Genomic DNA, 19,418 nt, shown 5'->3' on the forward strand with positions numbered 1-19,418 from the left:
GCAATAATGTTCAGTGTTATAAAGTTGTTGATTCAACTTTATTATCGTTTTGGAGGATGTAGTTTGTGATGCTGTGTTTCTAATAGCCTACACTTATTCCATGTCAATGTCCGATGCTTTTGAAGTGTAACAGGAGTGTCAGTTCTTTACAAAAAAGACACGCAATGAAAGTATTCCTTTGCAGTTTTTTACTCATTTTTTCCATAATATTCATTAACATACAGAGAGAAGAGCTGGATTCAGTTCATATCAGTCCTTTGAAATCCATGTTAATAATATTTTAATGTCATTTAGCTTCTTTCTTTCAGGGCAACGGCCTGCTGGTGAATACCTGCAAAATTTTGACTTTGTCAATTTGAAGCTCAATCTCATTTGGAAGGAAGCTCAGTCTGGCCGATGATATTTGGTTCTCTTTGTTGTTGTTTTGTTTATTTTGTGCACAGACGATTGTATACGAATTATTCATGGTTAAAATAAACTATTTGGACATTGTGTTTTATAGTTAACCATTAATTGCTGTTTGTTGGTTTTTGTTTTGACTTAATGGTACTCATTCTTAGGTATCTAAAAGATTAAAGATTCTTATTATTAGGTGATATACACTACTGAAAACGTACTTACAAATATTATATACCTTTTCTGCCGCTAGATCCTCCGCACTGGACCTCGTAGTCCTCGTAGTGCAAGTTACTTTAACAAAAAAAATATGTTTACAATTTAGTAGGACGAGTAGCATGGAAGTCAAATAAGAAGTTGAAATATCTTAAATAAAAGTTACTTGACCACTTAATATCACCAAAACATTGTAATTAATATTAAGTTGTTGCAACTTAATTAAGCATCAAGTCAAGAGGTAAAAGCAAATCATGTTGGATGTATCAAAGTAATTGGATTAGTCTGATTAAAATAAACTCGGATTTACTCAAAGATTTCAGAGTTTGAGAAGATTTCATTTTATTTGTTTAAGTTTAACCAGTGTATTATTTTATACAGTGCACTGCGTAATATCATATATAGGCCTATAAAATGATGTCAATCAATAGGCTGATTGAAAAGCACATGAATTTGGCATTAATAAGTTTTATTAATTTTAAACGACTAGTCTATTCTTAAAAAAAGGTCCCATCCATGATTGAATTGGCGCAATAGGCTATTCTTGGTACAGACTCGCATTTAATTGGCCGCATTCATTGGCCTTTTGTTCCGCCAACGACCCACGCTGCAGGATGTATTTGAGTGGCCACCATACCACAAAGAATGTGGATCGACCTTCATGCGAAATGCTCAGCATTCCTTTGAAAAATAGTGAGGCTATCGAAAGCAATTGCTTATTTAATCATGACTTATAAAGCTTGTTTTGCATACAATGTTCCCATCTAACCAACATAGGTCCAAGTAGTCATATTAAACTGTAATATAAAATAATAATAACGAAAATATTGACTCTATTTTAAGAAATTAATTTAAAAAACACTGGCCTAACCATTATAAATTATATTGAAATGAAATTAATTGTCATGCCATCATGGCCATAAAACCATCACCATCGAGGGCTCGACGATGCAAATGCATAAGCCTACATTTATTATGGAAAACAGGCCACTTCATCCGAACGGGCCAACCAGACATCAGCGTTGCCAGATTGGACCAGATTTCCCGCCCAATCTGGCAACACTGGCTGCAGCCAGTGGAAGCGAAAATCTGGCCCAATCTGGCAAAAACTCTCAGACCTGCGTCACAGCAGGGCGTCTCCGTGCCCTCCAGCTATAGTAACGGGCCGTTGGATAACAACAGATCGGACGCTAGTTGTATGTCCACTCGTTTGCCTAAACTGCTGCATGCTTTAAAAATAGACCGAGGGGATTAACGTGGACCTTTGTTCGCGTTTAACGCTTATTTCATAGGTTAACGTTTTTTTTAAGAGCTTTACTAGTATTTACCTCAGAACATGGAGCTGGATCGGCGGCTCTTGTTGGCTCACTGCACAGCCCACACCCTGTTGGTGGTGGCGGGGCTCCTGGTGGTCGTCCCCCTGGCTCTCAACGGCTCCGCGTTTAAAGGGCGTTGTGCTCTATTCTCTACGGGATACTGGAGGACTGAGAACCGCAGTGAGCTGACGGGACAGTCTGGGGACGTTTCTCATCTGGTGGTGCAGCAGTGGGGCCCGCCGGCCGCCTGTCAGTTCGCTACGTTTGTGGGGATCTTCACGGTGTTGTACGGCGCCGCGCAGGGCTGGAGGTGCCTCTTCTATCTCCATGGACGGCATGACGAGTGAGTGACTGTGTTTGTACACATACAAAGTCCTGCATTGAAGATTTACACTTTCCTAGGCTGCTTTCATGGCCCCCCCTTAGTTACTATCCATTACTAACTAATACTCCATTATTTTGATTAATGGAGTTAATAGTATATGAATGTTTGTGCACTGCTTACTATATAAAGTTAAAATGTAAGTAAATAATATGAATCAAAATAATAGATTCAGTGTCTGCAGGTTAGTTAAGGTGATATATAAAGGTACCCTATATGCTTGTGATATACACTTGTACTTACTACGTGGGTATCTCGTCCCTCAGCACGCTGATGTCCTCCTTCCTGACCGTGCTGCTCAGCCTGTGTGTTCTGTTCCTCTCCGGGGGGGCCAGCTTCACGCTGTCTCTGGGGCTGGCCTCCTGGTGCGACACGGTCACGGATGGCAACGCGCGGCCGTTCAGGTGGGTCGGCTGGTGTGGGTCCACTTGGCTGGACTTCAGCTTTTGTTTTTTATGAGTTAATGTCGATAGTAAGGCAATGTTAACGACGCATAAAGGTTCAGAATTAACTTTATTCATCTTAGATGTTGAATATGGGTAGTTCCTTCCTATCCAAGTTATTGTTTATAGTTTTGGGACTAATGTGAATGAAATAAGGTATATTTCATGCACACATGGTCTGGGGCCATTAACCCCAGCAGTTGGACGTGTATGGATGCATTGACCTATCGCGGTCGGGATTACATAATAGGGCCTGCTTTGTAGAAGAACACATCATGTGAGAGCCTGTTTTCCAGTCCTCCAGGGGAAAGAAAAGAGAAAACAAAAAAAAGCATAGCTGATTAAATGATGCAAGGCCCTGCCTAACTGACCACACTAGACTGCCATGATTGTTCCTGGCAGTCTAGTCAGAACACCAGCACACATGACGCACACACAGGATTTCATTCTGTCACACACAACAGTGGAAGTTAGACTTCCTGCCGTTACGTTGTGGTTTGTGTTGACGTGCTGACATTATGTGTGTGTGCTTCTTTGTTGCCTTCACTCAGCTGTGCCGAGTCCCAGTCCATCCCCCTTTACCTGGACGTGGACACCTCCTCCTTCTACACAGACCTCACGCTGGCGCAGGTAGGGGCATGGATCACACATCTCAAGGCACACACTCTGCACACACAAGTACACTCCCACAGGTACCCAAACATGCATAAGCACGCACACACAAGCACGCGCACGTACCCTCACACATGCACACAAGCATGAACACACAAGCATGCGCACATGCACACGCACATGCACATACAACCAAAACACAGATCATTTTGATATTAAAAAGTTGAAGTAAACCAATCAGAATTAATTATTTCAGGCTCTTCCTAACAGTAAACCTTACATTGTAAAAAAATATAATACAATATAATACAATTCTTAAATAATTTGTTCTTGCTGTTTTATAAAATCACAATGAGTGAACCGATGTATTTTGAGCTGAAATTAGGTCACAATCACCGTAGCAACGCATTTTCTCCTATTCCATGGGAGTGTATTGCATCGAGTTACTAGTCCCTCCCTCACAGCCCCCCTGTCTGACGCTGTCCGACCCGTGTCTGACCCCTGTCCCCAGGCCTCCCTGTGGTTTGTGACGGCTTTGTGGCTGGCCCAGTCCATCCTGTCCTTCCTGCGGCTCTACCACTCCCACAGCCAGCACATCAGCGGGCCCTGTCAGCCCCGCGAGAAGGAGCTGCTGCTGGCCCGCTCCCCCTCGGACGGCTGCCCCACGCCTCCACACCTGTCCTCCACCATCTTTGTCTGATCACAACCAAAAATATAAGTTTACCGCACTAGAAATGTTTAGAAGAATTACTACAAATTTACGGTCAACGCTTTTTTTTTTCTATGAGTTAGTTTCATCTCAATTTTCTTTCATCTTAAATCGTTGTCCCAGTGCTGAAATCGTGTAGCCAAAGATTTTTATCAAATTGCTGACAGCAAGCAATTATAACCATTACAATGAGTGGCATTGTAGTGATTATAAATAATGTGTTTGTGTACTAGGAATATGTATTACTGCATGAGTACTTAAGTAGAAAAGATATGTCTATTTTCTTATGGAGGACATTTTTTCAAAACCATGAGAAACAAACAATCACATTGCAGATCTCTGGGCTGGAAGGTCCTTCTTAAAGACATGGTACCGCCGGCTTAAGCAGAACCCAGCTACATGAGAAGATCTGGCATGAAGGGATTAGAATCTGGACAGAAAGAAAGGTTGTATTCCTTGAACAAATGATCACACAGTGTTTTCCAGGAGCTACAGCTTGCAATGCGATTATAATTGTACTTTGTTTGTTTTATTTATGTGAGTTACATTTACATATCCCACACCAAATACTACCTGTGACCCTGGGCTTGTTTCAAGTCCAAAGATTTGGTTTGGTTCACTTTGAGTCTGTCCAACCTGCATGGCTGTCGTTATTCTGATAGGATATTTATGTGTTTTGCAAAGTATTGCATTGCGGTATGCCGGCACTCCCTGAGTGTGTGTCATTTGGGAGAATACACTTTTAATCCTGGAGGTTATATTCTGGTGTTGCACTGAAGCGCTTTAATAGTGAAGCATGTGGTAGGATGGTGTGAGCGAACCACAATACTGCTTGAGCATGCTGACTTGAACGTTGCACATTGTGTGATATGCATTTTTGTGTCATTATTCCTCTTATTCTCTGTCTCTCTCTACTTGTGAAGACTCTGTGTATGATGCCGTCTACATGGAGGCAGCTTCTCATGCGGCGTAACGTGAAGCGTTTATCTCTACCTCTGTTCAAATTGGCCGAGACTTCGTTCTGGTCAAAGCTTGATTGCGTTTAGCGACAGAGCTATGAGTGACCAGGTGCAGTTTGAATGGCGGAGAGAGATTTGTGTGGAGCCCAAAGGGGTGTAGACCATGTGAGTGGTGGTTTCTAACCCTCACATGTAGTCTTACGATCCCAGCAGCTGTAATGACATGTCAACGGTGGAAAACAGAAAGTCTGAAGGAAAGACGGATGAGACTGAATTTATGTATTTTAGGTAAAAAAATGTATGCCGCTCATAACATTTCTGTATTTCAATACTTGTTTTGTTTTTCTATTTATCCAATAAATACTTGATTGTTATGAATTCATAATCCCTTGTTCCGTGTTAAATGGTTTGCTTACAAGAATCAAATAGTCAAATGATATATAATTATTATGATTAATATCCCTCTGTAACGTGAAAGCGTTGGGGAGCGGAGAAGCACAATAGACCAACAGGGGGCAGTGTTACACCCTTACAATAAATAAAGAACCAGAAATACTACAACGAAGAACAGCTCAACCAATCACATCCTCATGTCCCATATTGAACCTGTAGCCGTGTTGTTTTGGCCATGGTTTCGTACAGTTTTCGTTTTTCTACAAAAAAAAAGAATCGGGCACACATGTCGAAATAAGGACCGACGGAATAACTCAATCGAAAATGAAACTCTCGGATATAAAAAAGTGCAAAGTGCCGGAACTACGATCCAAACTCAAGGAACTCGGACTGGACCCAAAGGGGCTGAGGGCTGAACTTATCGGGCGGCTGTGGTCCGCGCTGGAGGCAGGACTTCAGATCAGTCTCCCGTCGATCGAGAGCGACCGAGACAGCAGAACTAATGCCTGCAAGGTGCAGGTCGGCCCACACAATGACATCACACCATCGCCTTTGGAAACGGATACTAACCACATTGATGTCACGTCGACCTCAGCCCCCGTCGCCACCATGACGTCCTCTTACATCTCATGCTCTATCAGAGAGTACGCAGACACCGCCACTCAGACAGACACTGCCCCTCAGACAGACACCTGTAGTTCCATGGCAACACGACCGGTGGACCACCACGCCATGGTCGGGGAGGGTGGGCTTTCAGCGGAGCGACCGACCCCCCTCCTCGAAGAAGACCTGGCACAGGGTCAGACATCACCACATGTCCATGACAGTGAATTCAGATTAGCAGATTCGAGCCAGGTGCCTGTTTCTCGAGACGCGGAGGAGGAGGAAGAGTCCCAGAGCTGGCATGGAGAGGAGGGACGCACCGGGATTGCCAGAGACACGACCCGGTGGGGAGAGATGGGAAGGGCTTTCTACGAATTCAAAGAGGAGATCCGCTACAAAAGGTGGGGACATATCGCCCTGGACGATGTGTGTATTTATATCTGTGAGTTGTTAAGTGCAGACCAACAGGAGGTCATTGTTGCATGACGTCATCATCATCACTATTGATCTATTATTGATTCTGCTTGAGAGTCTGAGCACCGACGAGTGATACTACTTGTCCTATTTTCCCACTTTAAGAGCCAAATTCACACCGCCTGCCTATCAGACAGAACGAGAAGTTGTGGAAGAGGAGAACGAAAGTGTCCGAATAGATACATGTAAGTATTTTGAACTGAAAAAGTATCATCCCGTTATGCATTATGGGTAGGGTTATACAGCTGGTCATAGGACATAATGGACTCCAATCGAAATGTAAGGGTGTTTTCTTGATTGAGGTGAAGTTCTGACGGCGCCATGATCACATACATTCAAAACCATAGTGTTATTTTCATAGCTTGTCTCTCTTTACCGACCCCACAGACGCCAGCGACCTGCACTTTGAGACAGACCCCGACGGCAGCGGCGGCCGCCCTCTGTTCCCGGAGCGCTTCCCCCTGCTGTGGTCGGGCTGCAGGCTGACCCACGGCCTGCGGGGGGGCGCCAGGGCCAGCTTCGAGGTGAGGCTGGAGGGGAAGGCCCACGCCCCGGCCGCTGCCCTCCCCAGCGGGCAGGCCGGAGCGGAGCCACGGCCGGACGCACTCGGCCTGAGGGTGGGCTGGGCCTCGGACACCAAGGCCTTACCGCTGGGTATGGAGAAGAACCCTGCCAAACAGATGGTTTATATGTAATAGGCCTTTATAAAAGATGTGTCGGAGAAAGGTCAAAATTGTACTTTCCACGAATGAAAGTGTAGTTATTGGTTTCGTAAGTAATTGCCTTCAGAAACGTTAACAGATTCAAAAAAATCTTTTGTTCCTAAATTTTTATTAAACTGTCTCCATTTTCCTCTCTCGCTCTTCACCAGGTGAGGATGAGCTGTCTTATGCCTACGATGGGCGGGGCAGGAAGGTTACCGGGGGTAGGGAGGAGGAGTTTGGCGAACCACTCTCAGACGGCGATATCATTGGCTGTTACCTAGTGAGTGTGACCTGTCTGCTATCTGATGCTTTCCAGCGCACCAACTCCTCCTATACATTTGCTAGTTATTTTAAACCATTCTTAGTTCTTCTGACACCACATTTGTGTGTGTGTGTGTGTGTTTGTGTGTACGAACTTAGCTGTTTTCCGCAGACGGCGTGGCGGAGATGTCCTTCCATAGAAACGGGCGTCCGATGGGCGTGGCCTTCTGTCTGAGCCCCTCGGTGCTGGGGGGCAACACACTGTTCCCCCATGTCCTCTGCCGGGGCTGCTCTGTCAGGTTCAGGCTGGACCCCGCTGGGGGCCCCTGGTACCCTGGGCCCCCCGGGGACACCCCCCTGGTGGCTCTGCCGGCGGCCGACAGGGTGCGGGCCCCTCCAGGCCCTTGCTCCAGAGCAGAGTGTGAGGTGAGGCGTTCATAGCGGAGTTGAGGGAGATCCTCTCTGAACCCACTACGATCCCACTAATCTATCATCTGTTGGATTGTTGAGCAGTTCTGTGCAACATGGTCATGGTCATTCATCCACATGGTGATTTCAATCACTGAATACACTAATGTGACTGGAACAAATGACGGTTGTGTTGTAGCCCTTTCATACACATCCATACAAGGACTATAAATAACAAATATAAATAAAAAGCTTTAATTTTTATTTTTATTTTTATAGAAAAGCTGTAACATCTAAAGAAGGGCTTTAATTCTATTGTCATACTCAACATTTGATGTTGACATTATTGAGCTTAGAAACATGCAATTAAATGTTTCTCCCTGCCTTTCTGTTTGTTCCTCCCCCTTCTGCCAGGTGATCATGATGGTGGGTCTGCCTGGTTCTGGGAAAAGCCACTGGGCCAGGATCCTCATTAAGCAGCACCCGGAGAAACGCTACCAGCTGCTGGGCACAGAGACGCTAACAGCCAGCATGATCGTCAGTTCATCCTGACTCGACACACTCCCCCAGCTAAGACATTATGAAATCAATATTTCCTGCACAGTACTTATCCAAGTGTGTGTGTGTGTGTGTGTGTGTGTGTTTGTAGGGTGAGGGTCAGAGGGAGAGGCAGTTGCAGCAGGCCTCTCAGTGTTTGACCGAGCTGATCAAGATAGCTGCACGCAAACCAGGAAACTACATCCTGGACCAGGTGAACCTCCAAGATTAAAACTGCATCAGTTGTCCACCGATTTGTAAAGATCCACTAGTGTTATTAGATTGAATTCAGCACTTATCTAGCCGATAGTTGTTTGGTTCCCTTGTTGCCTTCCCTCTGTCTACTGGCAAGCAACCCAAATTAAAATGCCTTGAATCATCAACAGAAGTTAGCAAAATACTGAATACAAAGTACTGAATTCTGAATGACCGTGGAACATGAAGCGAGTAACAACTAATAACATATATTTATACGGGCCGTGCCCTGGACCCAGTGTTTGAGTTGAGCCAGCCCAGTGTTTGAGGTCAGGCAGCAGAGTGTTGACCTCCTCCGGTCTCCTCTCTCCCGCTCCACTCCTCATTCTCAGCTCAACGTCTTCGTCTCGGCGCGGCGCCACAAGCTCCAGCTGTTCGCGGGCTTCCAGCGGGCGGTGGTGGCGGTGGTCGTCCCGCCCACAGAGGAGTGGAGGAGACGGTTGGCGCTGCGTCAGGCCCAGGACGGCGAGCAGATCCCAGACACGGCCCTCCTCAAACTCAAAGGTTCAAACTGCGTTTTTTTTTTTAAATGGGCCAAGTTGTTCTTCTCCAGGTTTCTTCTCTGGTTGTCTGGTCCAGAGATGCTGCCGCCCGAACTACTTCACATCAACAAGTGCACTTATAACTGTCTTATAGCAAGGTTTATTGACCTAATCTTTAGCAAACGCCATTTTGGTTCTTTGCAAAGACCTTGCCGGCCTGATCTATATTAATCTGTGAAAAAAATTATTGAGATAGCCTAGGAAATCTGAGCAGGATAGGAGACTTCACAAACAATGATTACAAGGATTACAATTTTACACACCTGGGAGGAAGGCTCCTAATGAGAAGTGTAACCCCCCCCTCCCCCCCTCAGTGAGCTACAGCCTGCCCGAGCCCCAGGGGGAGGGGCTCCAGGAGCTGCTCTTCGTGGAGCTGCCCCAAGAGGAGGCGCAGACGCTCCTCCGCGCCTACAGAGAGGAGGCGCAGCGCCTGCTGCCCCCCGTCCCTCCACCACAGAAGAAAGCCCGCCTCCGGAAGAACAGGGGCTTCGGCCCGCCCCCTTCTAACGGCCACCAATGGAAGAGGAGATACGGTGAGTGACAGAGCATGGGAACTCCTTCTCGGGTGAGCGTTGAGTGCTGAGTGATGCTATTTGTGTTGTAATGCAAACAAAGTAATGTCACTGTTTGTTTTCTAGCGGGAAGTGAAAACGTGTTCAACCGGCAAGCCTGGGGACCACAGCCCATATTTGTAAGTCCAGTGTTATCATTGCAGTGCTCGACATTTTAAACTGAACACAAGTAGAGCTGGGGTGTGTAGGTATGGCTGAGGCACAAGCTCATCTCATTAGAAAATCAGAAAGAAAATTCCTATCTGCCACATCCACCACGTTTCTCTCACCTTGCTTGAACAACATGACCACGCACTAGGAGAAACCTCTTCCTAGAGTTTAATGCTGTAGAGTAGACTGTAAGCTTACTGACTATATACTATCAGCTTATGGCACGGTAGGGTTTGCATATAAAGATACATGGAGCTAGTGCTCCATGCTGCCACGTAGGAGATCTCTTCCCGAGTGTGTGTGGAGAAACAGGTGTGCAGCCCCACCCGGCCCTAGATTCCAATCAAGACTCGGTCCAGGTGATGCTGCCTAAACCAGCCATCATCCACACACACTCCTCCACACTCCGAACCTGGTTAACAGTACGCTAGTTGGTTCAGAGCCCAACAAGGTGGAAATGTATTATCCTGTCTGAACCGTTGTAGTGTCTTAAATGCTCATCTTTGGATTCAATTGTGCTTCTTCTTGCAGTGGAACTCCAGCCATCCAGGCCATGGATCTTACTACAACACAGCTGTTGGCTACAGCAGTTACCAGGGTCACTGGTGACCACCCCCCCCCCCCAACATATTCATATCAGGGATGTTGCAAGCAGATGGTAGCTGGTTGAGACTGACTGAGTTTTCTTTTTTTTTTTAAATCTACGTCCTTAATTTAATATTTTTAAGATTGTAATAGTATTGTTCCAATGTCTTTAAGAGATTGCCTGTGCACACTGCCTGCTCTGACTTTTTCATTTCTAGCTTGATTTGCATAAAGTCATGTGAAGGTTTTCTGTATAGCTATTCTACAAACAAATCAATTATTAGATTTTTATTCTTTAAAAAAGTGCATTTTTAAAAAAGTATTTCATTAGTAAGAAATGGTACAGATCTTTGTATGTAAAAAGAGAAAAGCCCAAAAAGTATTAAAACTATAACATTTGGCAGATGAAAATCATTCTTTTTCTTCGTGCTTTTGTTGGTCTGAGCTCGTCTGCTCTGGCCTGATAGTTGCGTCAGGCATGACGAGTTGATAGAGCAGGACAGCTCCCTTGGCCGAAGGACAAAGCTCTGACCACAGGGGCCTGGAGCTGTCCAACTGCAACAGCTCCTGCATTGTTACACAAGGATAATACAATGAAGAAGGAGCACACATAAAAGTATACAGAGGGATTCTGCAATTGGCCATTTTCTGTCTGTACAAATGGTTGGCACGTTACTATGTTTACAAATCCTATATCTGAGTGATGAATACGATCCCTTACCTTTGTGGTGAGGAACACGATGTCTGTGGACTCATTGGCCTCTGCTCCACCTCTCCAATACAACTCCCTCACTTCCTCTGAGGTCAAGGAACAACTGCAGATAAAAACATTATGAAAGGTCTGATTCATAAAGGCTCCACACCTCAATTTATAGTCTTATTCATCATAAGACACTTTTTTGTATTTGTTATATACCACTACATTGGTTGTTTAAATATGTGTGCAGTGTTTTACAAAACTATGCATTAAAATAACCTGAACAAAAGTTAAAAGAAATCCAAGAGTGAAGAGTGTCTGATTTGCTCTTTTTTAATTCACCTTGATTGATAGATTTGTATTATTTACTTTTCAAACAGGCTTAACGTGTAACGTGTGAAAGCATTGGAGATGGATGGTACGGGTGGTGCTAATAGAGTCCGAGTCCGAACCTGACGTAGAACTCTGCGCTGGGTCTGCCTGCGCTGGTGTGGTTCAGCGCTACACCCATCAACACAGGCTCTCCCAGGGAACCCAGCGGCACGTTGACCTGCTCACAGGAGAACAGGAAACACTGAAGTCCAACTAAATGAACAGTAACACACTCATTACAATCACAGTTTCTGGTGAGCATACTAATGGGAGGGTTATGATTTGACAACACCGACCAACTACCACAAATCAGAAACAAAAACAAAATCCCTGGTGTTTGGAAGGTTTCCCTTGGTTTATTCCTGCGGTCGCCCTTTCTTTTCATTGGTTAAGTAGAGGCCTTACTCAGTGTTCTGAACTAAAGGTCACCTCGTCTCTGATCTCGGCACAAACGGAGCTGAAGATCTCGGAGACGACCGCCTTGGGGCTCCGCTGCACCACGGCGATGCTGATTGGATCCTGACTCACACCATCGCTCACAGAGGGGCACACCGCCTGGAGGGACGGAGGGAGGGAGACAGAGAGAGAGAGAGGAAAGAGTAAAGAATGACCAAGACAATGTGAAAGAGAGAGAGAGAGAGAGGTCACATTATGAGCAGGGGATGCTAAGTTCAAGATGTTGCATTTGCACTTTTGGGAGAGTTGTAGCCAGTCAATTTCGCCATTATGAATATAGAAATGATTGTGTAGTGATCCAAAGAGAAGCCTTTCAAATAATAGAAGGTATTTATCCTACCATTAAAATCCCGTATTGACCAGTGTGGATAACTTGGGACAGTGGTTACTAGCACATTGCTTCTTCTGGGTTTTTGCCACAACTTGTTTACCGACACAGGTTTATGTGTCACGTTTGACCAACCTCTGTTGAGGGCCAATCAGTACCTTTCACATGTCCTTCCAACCTCTAACTGTGTGTGATCTCTGGTCTAGGTACCCAGGTGCTTCTCACCTGTGGCTCGGGGTGCCCCCCTGGGATATCCAGCAGCCCCCCGGCCTCCGCGACCAGCTGGCTCCTTTTGATCAGCACCACCTTCCCGTCGCTGGTGCACAGGACCCCGCCCACCCCCAGGGGCTGGGCCAATAGGCCGCACGGATCATTCAGCTCCGTCTCTCCTCGCCGCCGCAGCGCCCCGGCTCGCTCGGACCAGTTGGTGCCCAGGAAGTCCTTGTAGGACGTCAGGCCCAGCCGCAAGGTCAGGCGAGGACCGGCCCCTGTTCCTGTAGAGCCCTGGACCACGGGGCCACAGCCTGGGTCTACACCGGCCATACAGCTGAGGGCTGGATGGTCACAGTCTCCATTTCCTTGTTGATAGCGACGGCCTTCAGTATACTGAGGAGTGGAATTAAAGGCACCTTCCCCTTCGAGACATCGGCGCTCTTCTTCACCTCTGTCACCCCCATCGGTCGTTGGTTGGCATTGCTTTGGAGGCGCGCATGGGAGATGTTTGGTAAACTGACAACCGGTTTGGGAGGGGGAAAACTTGGAGGAGTCGAAGGTAAATGAGTGCAGTCTGAACTTGGAACCGTTGAAAAGCCAGGGCTCCCTGGTGACACGTTTTGCCCACACCTCTTCTATGTGGCTCTCTAGCGCAGCATCTGTCTGTCTGTTGAAGCTGGAAAAGGGATAACAAATTATATTTATCTATACAATTAGCTGACTATAAATTATTATGTTTGAATAATCAAGAACTTTAGTTAATTTTTCCATTTTGACAATTTATTAAACAAACCTCTCCGACACCTCCACTTGGACCTCGGCCTCCGCAAGTCCACGCCAGATCGCACACTCCAGCAGCACGGACACGTCAGGGTCCATCTCTGACACGCGCACACACACGAAGGCACACGCACGCACACACACACAAGTTTCAATTAAAACAGTCGTAATATTTACGATCTTCTAAAAACATCAACATCTGAAGTACACACCATTCCTCCTCCTCAGTTAGCGTCGTCAGACTAGGTTACAGAGTAGGGTCGTTGTGTTGGAACAGTCTTCCACCCAGACGAGTTGTTCCACATTACCTTGGAGAGGCACTGGAGCGCATGAGGCGGACACAGGGTCTACCTGGTTGGACAAATGTGCATGGCCAGTGTGTGAAAAGTCTTCCTCTTTCTTTTTGACGTGAATAGAATAACTTGAACAGTACTGCCACCCACTGGAAAATAAATCTTACAACTTAAACCCTTGTTTTGTGTTATTTATAGAATATGTTTATATTTATCTATCTATCTATCTATCTATCTATCTATCTATCTATCTATCTATCTATCTATCTATCTATCTATCTATCTATACATATATATATATATACATACACACACACTCTTTACAGTATTTTAAAATGAGTCGACTACCTTTTCCGACGCTCATCCAACATATTGCGTAAAGGTTGGATTTACACAGGGGAAGTTTCATTGATGAATCCTTCCTACCCGGACCCATTTCAGCAGCACACCGCGGCACAGCTGTGTTATGAAACTGCTGCATGAGCGGCGGTGGTGGTGGTATGTTTAATTAGGCGTCTTCTCATATAAATTGTATTGTTTCTAACATATTGCCGGAAGAGATATTTGTCTGTAGGCCTGTTACGCATGAATAGGTCATAATCTCGTCCTGCAATCTGTGGTTTACCAGCGAACCGCTGTTAACCTACAGCACTCTTCTTAAAATATTTTAAGTTTAACGACTTAACTAAAAAGCGTTCGTAGGCTTAACCGTCAGCAGTACCATCCTGAAGTTGTGTATTTTATATGTGTTAGAGTATGAAAGTGATCAAATCGAATTATTTGCCAATGGGTGAGCGACAAAGGTCAGCCAAACAGCTGAGCTTGCAGGTCAGGTAATTTCATTCACAGTCCTCTGCTTTCAGAGCGGCATCACGTGACCCTTCTGGAAGAAAAGATGTGAGTATTTCCTTTGTGAACTTACGTCCAATGGAATCCAACTGAGGTGTGACAACTACCGCAAGTCAGGTGAGCCTCTTTAATGGGTCAATTACTTTTTAGCTTCATTTTGACTTGTTTTGGATCGATGCTTTTACTTTGCTACAGTTTTAGTCAAATTTTTGATCAGTCAAAAATGTTATATATATATATATTTTTTTTTTTCCGTTGCAGGTACTGTAGCTGTTTCTCACGATGCAGTTTGAGGCTCAGCTGAGTCTCTGTCGGAGGTGTCTCTGGAGCTATAAGGGTGGACTGCGGCTGCTGTCCCTGAGCTCAGCCAACAGGTAGTGTGTACGAGCGACCAGACGATATGTAAGTTACTTTTCTTAAAGTTGATCCCATTCCCAACAGTCTGGTATTCTTTGGGTTTTCTTTGCAGAGCGGTCGTGAGCTATTATGAACTCCTGGGGGTCAAACCTACTGCCACCTTGGAGGAAATAAAACATGCATTTTTTGCCAAATCCAAAGAGGTATGTGCTCTGGTCAGCGTCAGTGCAGTGAAAGCAGTTGTATATGATTGGCATTTTCTGAAAACTGTTAAGATTAATTCAGTTAATACAATATGTATTTTCTTATTCGATATTACCCCTCAGGGGTCCTTCTTTGTTTTGACCAAACAATTCAGTCAGTATGGCTAACGAGCTACATCCAGATCATGTTATGTCCAAGAACCTTGTTCATAAGGTTACAAATGTGTATCCTTATGAACAAGGTTCTTGGGCTGCATTTATACAGCGCTTTTCTAACTAGTGGCCACTCAAAGCGCTTTACAATACTGCCCAACATCCACGCACACATTCACACACCAACGGCGGTGTCAGCCACGCAGGGCGACAGCCAGCTCCTCGGAGCAGTCAGGGTGAGGCGTCTCGCTCAGGGACATCTCCACACTCAGCTAGGAGGAGCGGGGGAATCGAACTAGCAACTTTCCGGATACCAGCCTCCCCCCCCCCCCCTCCCCCCCTCCTCTGCTGCTGCAGGTCCACCCGGACCGCGACCCGTCCAACCCGGCGCTGCACAGCCAGTTCGTGGAGCTGAGCGAGGCGTACCGCGTGCTGGGCCGCGAGCGCAGCCGGAAGGAGTACGACTTCAAGCTGCGGACGCCGTACGGAGGTGGCTGGGCCCCGGGGCCGGGCGCCAACATCCGCACCGGCTCCACCGGCTTCAGAGCCAGGTGTGTGTGTGCACCTGCACACACTGCAATACAATACACTGACTGGTGTGACTGTATTGCACTGTAGTGCATAATGACTACAATGCAGTACAGTAAGTAACTCAAACAAATCATTGCCTATGTGCTACTAATATCTTCTTAAAAACGCTTCTTCTGTGACGGGGTCTGCCTTAGTGAGGAGTCCCATGACAACACGCGCTACTGGGAGCAGTTCACCCAGTCCCAGGCCCAGGAAGTCACCCCGGAGGAGTGGGAGCGCAAGAGGAGGAGGAACTTCCGTCTGGTGGGCTACTGTCTGCTCACCATGCTGCTCAGCGTGGGCAGCCACTTCTTCTTCTTCAGGTGGGGCCTTGGGGGGCCGTCGGGGTCCTCAACAAAATGTATCCAGTGTTTAATCTATACAACATATACAGCTAAGGAGATGTCTGTCTGTCTGTCTACCACCCAGCCTCCGCTCCAGAGCAGTCTACTCACAGTCCGGTGACTATAGCGACAGTAACCGAGAGACACCCACACAGCCAGACACTAAGTCAATAAAAGGCAGCGTACAAAACAGGTCATTTGAACTAAGGTCCATGGAAATACAATTAGATACGGTTGTATAGAGGGATTATCAGTCTACGTCACTCCCTGCTCTACGTGCATGTCATATGCAGAAAGAGACGATAGCGACAAGAGCCGCAATCATGTCTTGTTGTGCGGTTGGTTGCACAAACCGTTTTAATAAGACTGATTATCCCAATTATTCTACTTCTTGCTTGCCAACATAATAAAACAATTCAAATACTTTAATAATTATGCTTTTTCTTATTCGTATTGCATGCTTATTAAATGTATAATCTGTTTGAGTTCATCTCCCTCGAAAAGTAGTCCCCTTTAATTACGATCGATCAAACATGTTTTTGACACCTCGAAGGGCATTATCCCGCTTATACCATGGTCACTTGCCAAAGAAAAGAAATTAAGATCATTTATATTTTACAATCCAAATATAACGTTTTTCACATAAATAGGACGGACCTTAGCTACAACTTGGCAACGGGAGGTATTCTAGTATGCTGAGCTATGAGCCAGAGAGCTAACGTTATGGATTGTACATATTTATAATTCGAAATTCGTCCCAGCTTTTATACCACAGATACTCTAGGGTCTATAGCATTTAACCGCGTTGTCTGATTACAGTTGAATTCGTTTTTCACAATTTACCAGCTCTCGTTTTGAATAATAATCAACGCGCCCTTCGTTTAAATGGGAATCGCGACGGTCTATACTTTCAACATAAAGTGTACATATTTATAATTCGAAATTCATCCCAGCCTTTATACCGCAGATATTCTAGGGTCTATACTATATAACCGCGTTTTCTGATTACAGTTTAATGTAACAGTAAGCTGACAACATCGCTAATTAACACCGCAACTGCAAATTAACCACAAGGAGATAACCATGGCAACCGGTCAAACAATTTTTCTTTTTGCGATCATTCTGCGCGCGCATCCGCCGTGTTGATAAACAAATAATCCCCCTATATCATTGATGACCTTACCAATAAATAATGTTTCTAGAAATGGGCTGTGACGTTCGCTAAGCCCCAGCACGTGCAATCTGCCACGTATTGCCTCACTGATGGAGAGTGGGAAAAGCATCCAGTGCATCCACGACTAGGCAGTCTGACATCAGCCGAGTATGTCCAGTGTCTAATACATACAACAGCAGACATGGGCTTTGTGCGGCGTGCTAGGGAGCGTGCTGTTTTGGAATATATGTGTTTCCATTACACAGACCACCAGGGACACCACGTCTGAGGCGTCTCACAAACCAGGCCCACAGCCCACATAAGCCCCTTAATTAGTTCATCAGCTCAGGTCACTGGTGGCCTGGCAAAAAGCTTGTGACTTCATTTGCATATCGGCGTCGGCCAAGAGGCTGCTGCGAGAGGCGCGTCACCGAGACCGCCGTTAACCTGGAGTGATGTACATTATGGGGAAACAGCAGGGTTGTATATTATTGGAATAAGGGAAGTTATATTTAAATACACACACACTCCTACTTTTATTCTTATTTGTTGCTTAACATTTTAATGCCTTGTCTATGCAAAAATGATTTTCCTATTGAACTCGATAATTATGTTAAGAATGTCCTGTCCAGCTGTGGTTGTGGGGCGACCATGTTTTCAGCGAACTCATTAGTCTTACTTTTGATTTGATGTGAGTAGATGTTTTGATGATGAATGTTTGGCATTGGGGATGATTGTTAACATCTAGCATCACACTCTGCATACTGAACCGAGAGGGATCAACATTGTAACTCATTCCAGTGGTTCTCTACTTTCCCCTTTCAGGAAACTGGAAGAGATGCACTCCAACTTCATGGACGAGAAGGACCGCAACATCACAGAGATCTACAACCAGTCCAAAGAGAGGGCGAGGTACAGAAACCCAGAGTGTGGAGAGGGGATGAATGAATGCTTGTAGGATTCTGAAGGTACTTGGGGATTACAAATCAAGTGTATTCATCTGGTGGTGATAGAAGGCAAATAGGAAATGTGTGAGTAATATAAATATTACTCACACAGACCTAATATAATATCAGTAATATAAAACCATGTATACAGAGGTCATACACCTATTAAGTGTATATATAGCCACAAATATTCAATCGGATGTATTCATGTGTGTGTTCACGTTCAGAGTCAACGGCTTCAAGAAGCAGACCGAGATTCTCCGTCAGAAACACGCAGAGTTTGTGGAGAAATACAATCTGTCCAACGCGGACGGGGGGGAGGAGAAGTAGCTCTGGGGAACGGACTCGAACCTGCGACCTCTGTGGGCGGTTCAGCAGGCAGAGAGGCTCGTACAGGGAGCAGGTGGTTTAGAGACGGTGAAGAGACGGTTCTTCAACTCTGTGACGCAGGAATGTGTTCTATGTGCCGGCCGCTACAAGGAGCTCCCGGGTTCGATGGGGAAGACATTCAAGATAACACCGAAACATGGAATAAAGGAACAAGCAGAGAGCGCACGATACCCACACAAACACACACACACACACACACACACACACACACACACACACACACACACACACACACACACACACACACACACACACACACACACACACACACACACACACACACACACACACACACACAACCACAAAAAACAGTTTGAAATGGAAATACCCCTACTGTATAAGTTGTGTAAGTGCCTATACATTCATGAGAAAAGGCTTTGTGTTCTGATGTTTGGACGATGCAGTCATTGCAGTCACATGTCATTTGAAAGACCTGTGACCAACCACACCCTTTGTTTGGAAGAGAACTGATGTTTTCCATGCAGACATCTGAAGACTGACATATTACACAACAAAACACAAACCATAACTTTATTATTAGCAAGAGAGCATTTTCAATCCTCATCTCTCAGTGATTGCATCATCTGGTTAAGGTACATCATGATCTTATTATACAATGGTAGAAACACTCAGTGTTGTTAAGTATCTTAAACTGTCAAATGATTGTTATTGCAATAATACTGCCGGGCCTAATTCACTGTAAAGAAGTAGTGTAGTTCCTATGTGTGACCCGCAGAGGGCGATGTGTTGGACGGCTGCCGTTAAGAGGACAGAAGATGCACTGGATTTGTTTCTC

General features: G+C 45.5%; 4 protein-coding genes across 6 annotated transcripts; 3 read left to right on the forward strand and 1 right to left on the reverse strand.

Annotated features, from left to right (window-relative positions):
* Positions 1–1,795: 1,795 nt before the first annotated feature.
* On the forward strand, positions 1,796–5,382 carry LOC307081954 (transmembrane protein 179). Its single transcript, XM_079745333.1, has 4 exons — positions 1,796–2,271; positions 2,577–2,714; positions 3,305–3,383; positions 3,877–5,382. Exons 1-4 carry the CDS (start codon positions 1,949–1,951, stop codon positions 4,063–4,065), a joined length of 729 nt encoding a protein of 242 aa, XP_079601459.1. The 5' UTR covers positions 1,796–1,948; the 3' UTR covers positions 4,066–5,382.
* A 277-nt stretch (positions 5,383–5,659) lies between these two features.
* Positions 5,660–10,591, forward strand: LOC307081361 (heterogeneous nuclear ribonucleoprotein U-like protein 2). Its single transcript, XM_079744505.1, has 11 exons — positions 5,660–6,430; positions 6,609–6,688; positions 6,891–7,157; positions 7,375–7,487; positions 7,628–7,894; positions 8,291–8,413; positions 8,526–8,627; positions 9,001–9,172; positions 9,525–9,743; positions 9,849–9,901; positions 10,464–10,591. Exons 1-11 carry the CDS (start codon positions 5,751–5,753, stop codon positions 10,539–10,541), a joined length of 2,154 nt encoding a protein of 717 aa, XP_079600631.1. The 5' UTR covers positions 5,660–5,750; the 3' UTR covers positions 10,542–10,591.
* A 330-nt stretch (positions 10,592–10,921) lies between these two features.
* Positions 10,922–13,710, reverse strand: nudt22 (nudix (nucleoside diphosphate linked moiety X)-type motif 22). 2 transcript variants are annotated; one of them, XM_079744507.1, is made up of 7 exons: positions 13,576–13,710; positions 13,377–13,464; positions 12,596–13,259; positions 12,016–12,141; positions 11,667–11,764; positions 11,239–11,332; positions 10,922–11,084 (listed from the first exon to the last, which is right to left on the reverse strand). In XM_079744507.1, exons 2-7 carry the CDS (start codon positions 13,460–13,462, stop codon positions 10,929–10,931), a joined length of 1,224 nt encoding a protein of 407 aa, XP_079600633.1. In that variant the 5' UTR covers positions 13,463–13,464; positions 13,576–13,710; the 3' UTR covers positions 10,922–10,928. The 2 variants fall into 2 exon arrangements, with proteins under 2 accessions (XP_079600633.1, XP_079600632.1); XM_079744506.1 differs by having other exon boundaries at positions 10,922–11,332.
* Positions 13,711–14,096: 386 nt separating this feature from the next.
* dnajc4 (DnaJ (Hsp40) homolog, subfamily C, member 4) lies at positions 14,097–18,905 on the forward strand. 2 transcript variants are annotated; one of them, XM_079745008.1, is made up of 8 exons: positions 14,097–14,154; positions 14,520–14,622; positions 14,767–14,879; positions 14,975–15,065; positions 15,576–15,769; positions 15,944–16,111; positions 18,111–18,197; positions 18,460–18,905. In XM_079745008.1, exons 3-8 carry the CDS (start codon positions 14,788–14,790, stop codon positions 18,560–18,562), a joined length of 735 nt encoding a protein of 244 aa, XP_079601134.1. In that variant the 5' UTR covers positions 14,097–14,154; positions 14,520–14,622; positions 14,767–14,787; the 3' UTR covers positions 18,563–18,905. The 2 variants fall into 2 exon arrangements, with proteins under 2 accessions (XP_079601134.1, XP_079601135.1); XM_079745009.1 differs by lacking the exon at positions 14,097–14,154 and having other exon boundaries at positions 14,222–14,622.
* The last annotated feature ends 513 nt before the right edge of the window (positions 18,906–19,418 follow it).

Source organism: Pollachius pollachius, assembly GCF_949987615.1.
Source record: "Pollachius pollachius genome assembly, chromosome: 10".
Classification (NCBI taxonomy): Eukaryota; Metazoa; Chordata; class Actinopteri; order Gadiformes; family Gadidae; genus Pollachius; species Pollachius pollachius.

Bases quoted from the DNA above. Each gene is read 5' to 3' on its own strand.
- LOC307081954 (XM_079745333.1), top strand. From the start codon at position 1,949: ATGGAGCTGGATCGGCGGCTCTTGTTGGCTCACTGCACAGCCCACACC. The intron at 2,715-3,304 runs GTGGGTCGGCTG...GCCTTCACTCAG, and splicing joins GGCAACGCGCGGCCGTTCAG to CTGTGCCGAGTCCCAGTCCA. The intron at 3,384-3,876 runs GTAGGGGCATGG...CCCTGTCCCCAG, and splicing joins CAGACCTCACGCTGGCGCAG to GCCTCCCTGTGGTTTGTGAC.
- LOC307081361 (XM_079744505.1), top strand. From the start codon at position 5,751: ATGAAACTCTCGGATATAAAAAAGTGCAAAGTGCCGGAACTACGATCC. The intron at 6,431-6,608 runs GTGGGGACATAT...TCCCACTTTAAG, and splicing joins GAGGAGATCCGCTACAAAAG to AGCCAAATTCACACCGCCTG. The intron at 7,158-7,374 runs GTATGGAGAAGA...GCTCTTCACCAG, and splicing joins CACCAAGGCCTTACCGCTGG to GTGAGGATGAGCTGTCTTAT.
- nudt22 (XM_079744506.1), bottom strand. From the start codon at position 13,462: ATGGACCCTGACGTGTCCGTGCTGCTGGAGTGTGCGATCTGGCGTGGA. The intron at 13,260-13,376 runs GTTTGTTTAATA...TCCCTTTTCCAG, and splicing joins CAAGTGGAGGTGTCGGAGAG to CTTCAACAGACAGACAGATG. The intron at 11,765-12,015 runs GTGACCTTTAGT...TCCTGTGAGCAG, and splicing joins GTGCCGAGATCAGAGACGAG to GTCAACGTGCCGCTGGGTTC.
- dnajc4 (XM_079745008.1), top strand. From the start codon at position 14,788: ATGCAGTTTGAGGCTCAGCTGAGTCTCTGTCGGAGGTGTCTCTGGAGC. The intron at 15,066-15,575 runs GTATGTGCTCTG...CTGCTGCTGCAG, and splicing joins TTTTTGCCAAATCCAAAGAG to GTCCACCCGGACCGCGACCC. The intron at 16,112-18,110 runs GTGGGGCCTTGG...TTCCCCTTTCAG, and splicing joins AGCCACTTCTTCTTCTTCAG to GAAACTGGAAGAGATGCACT.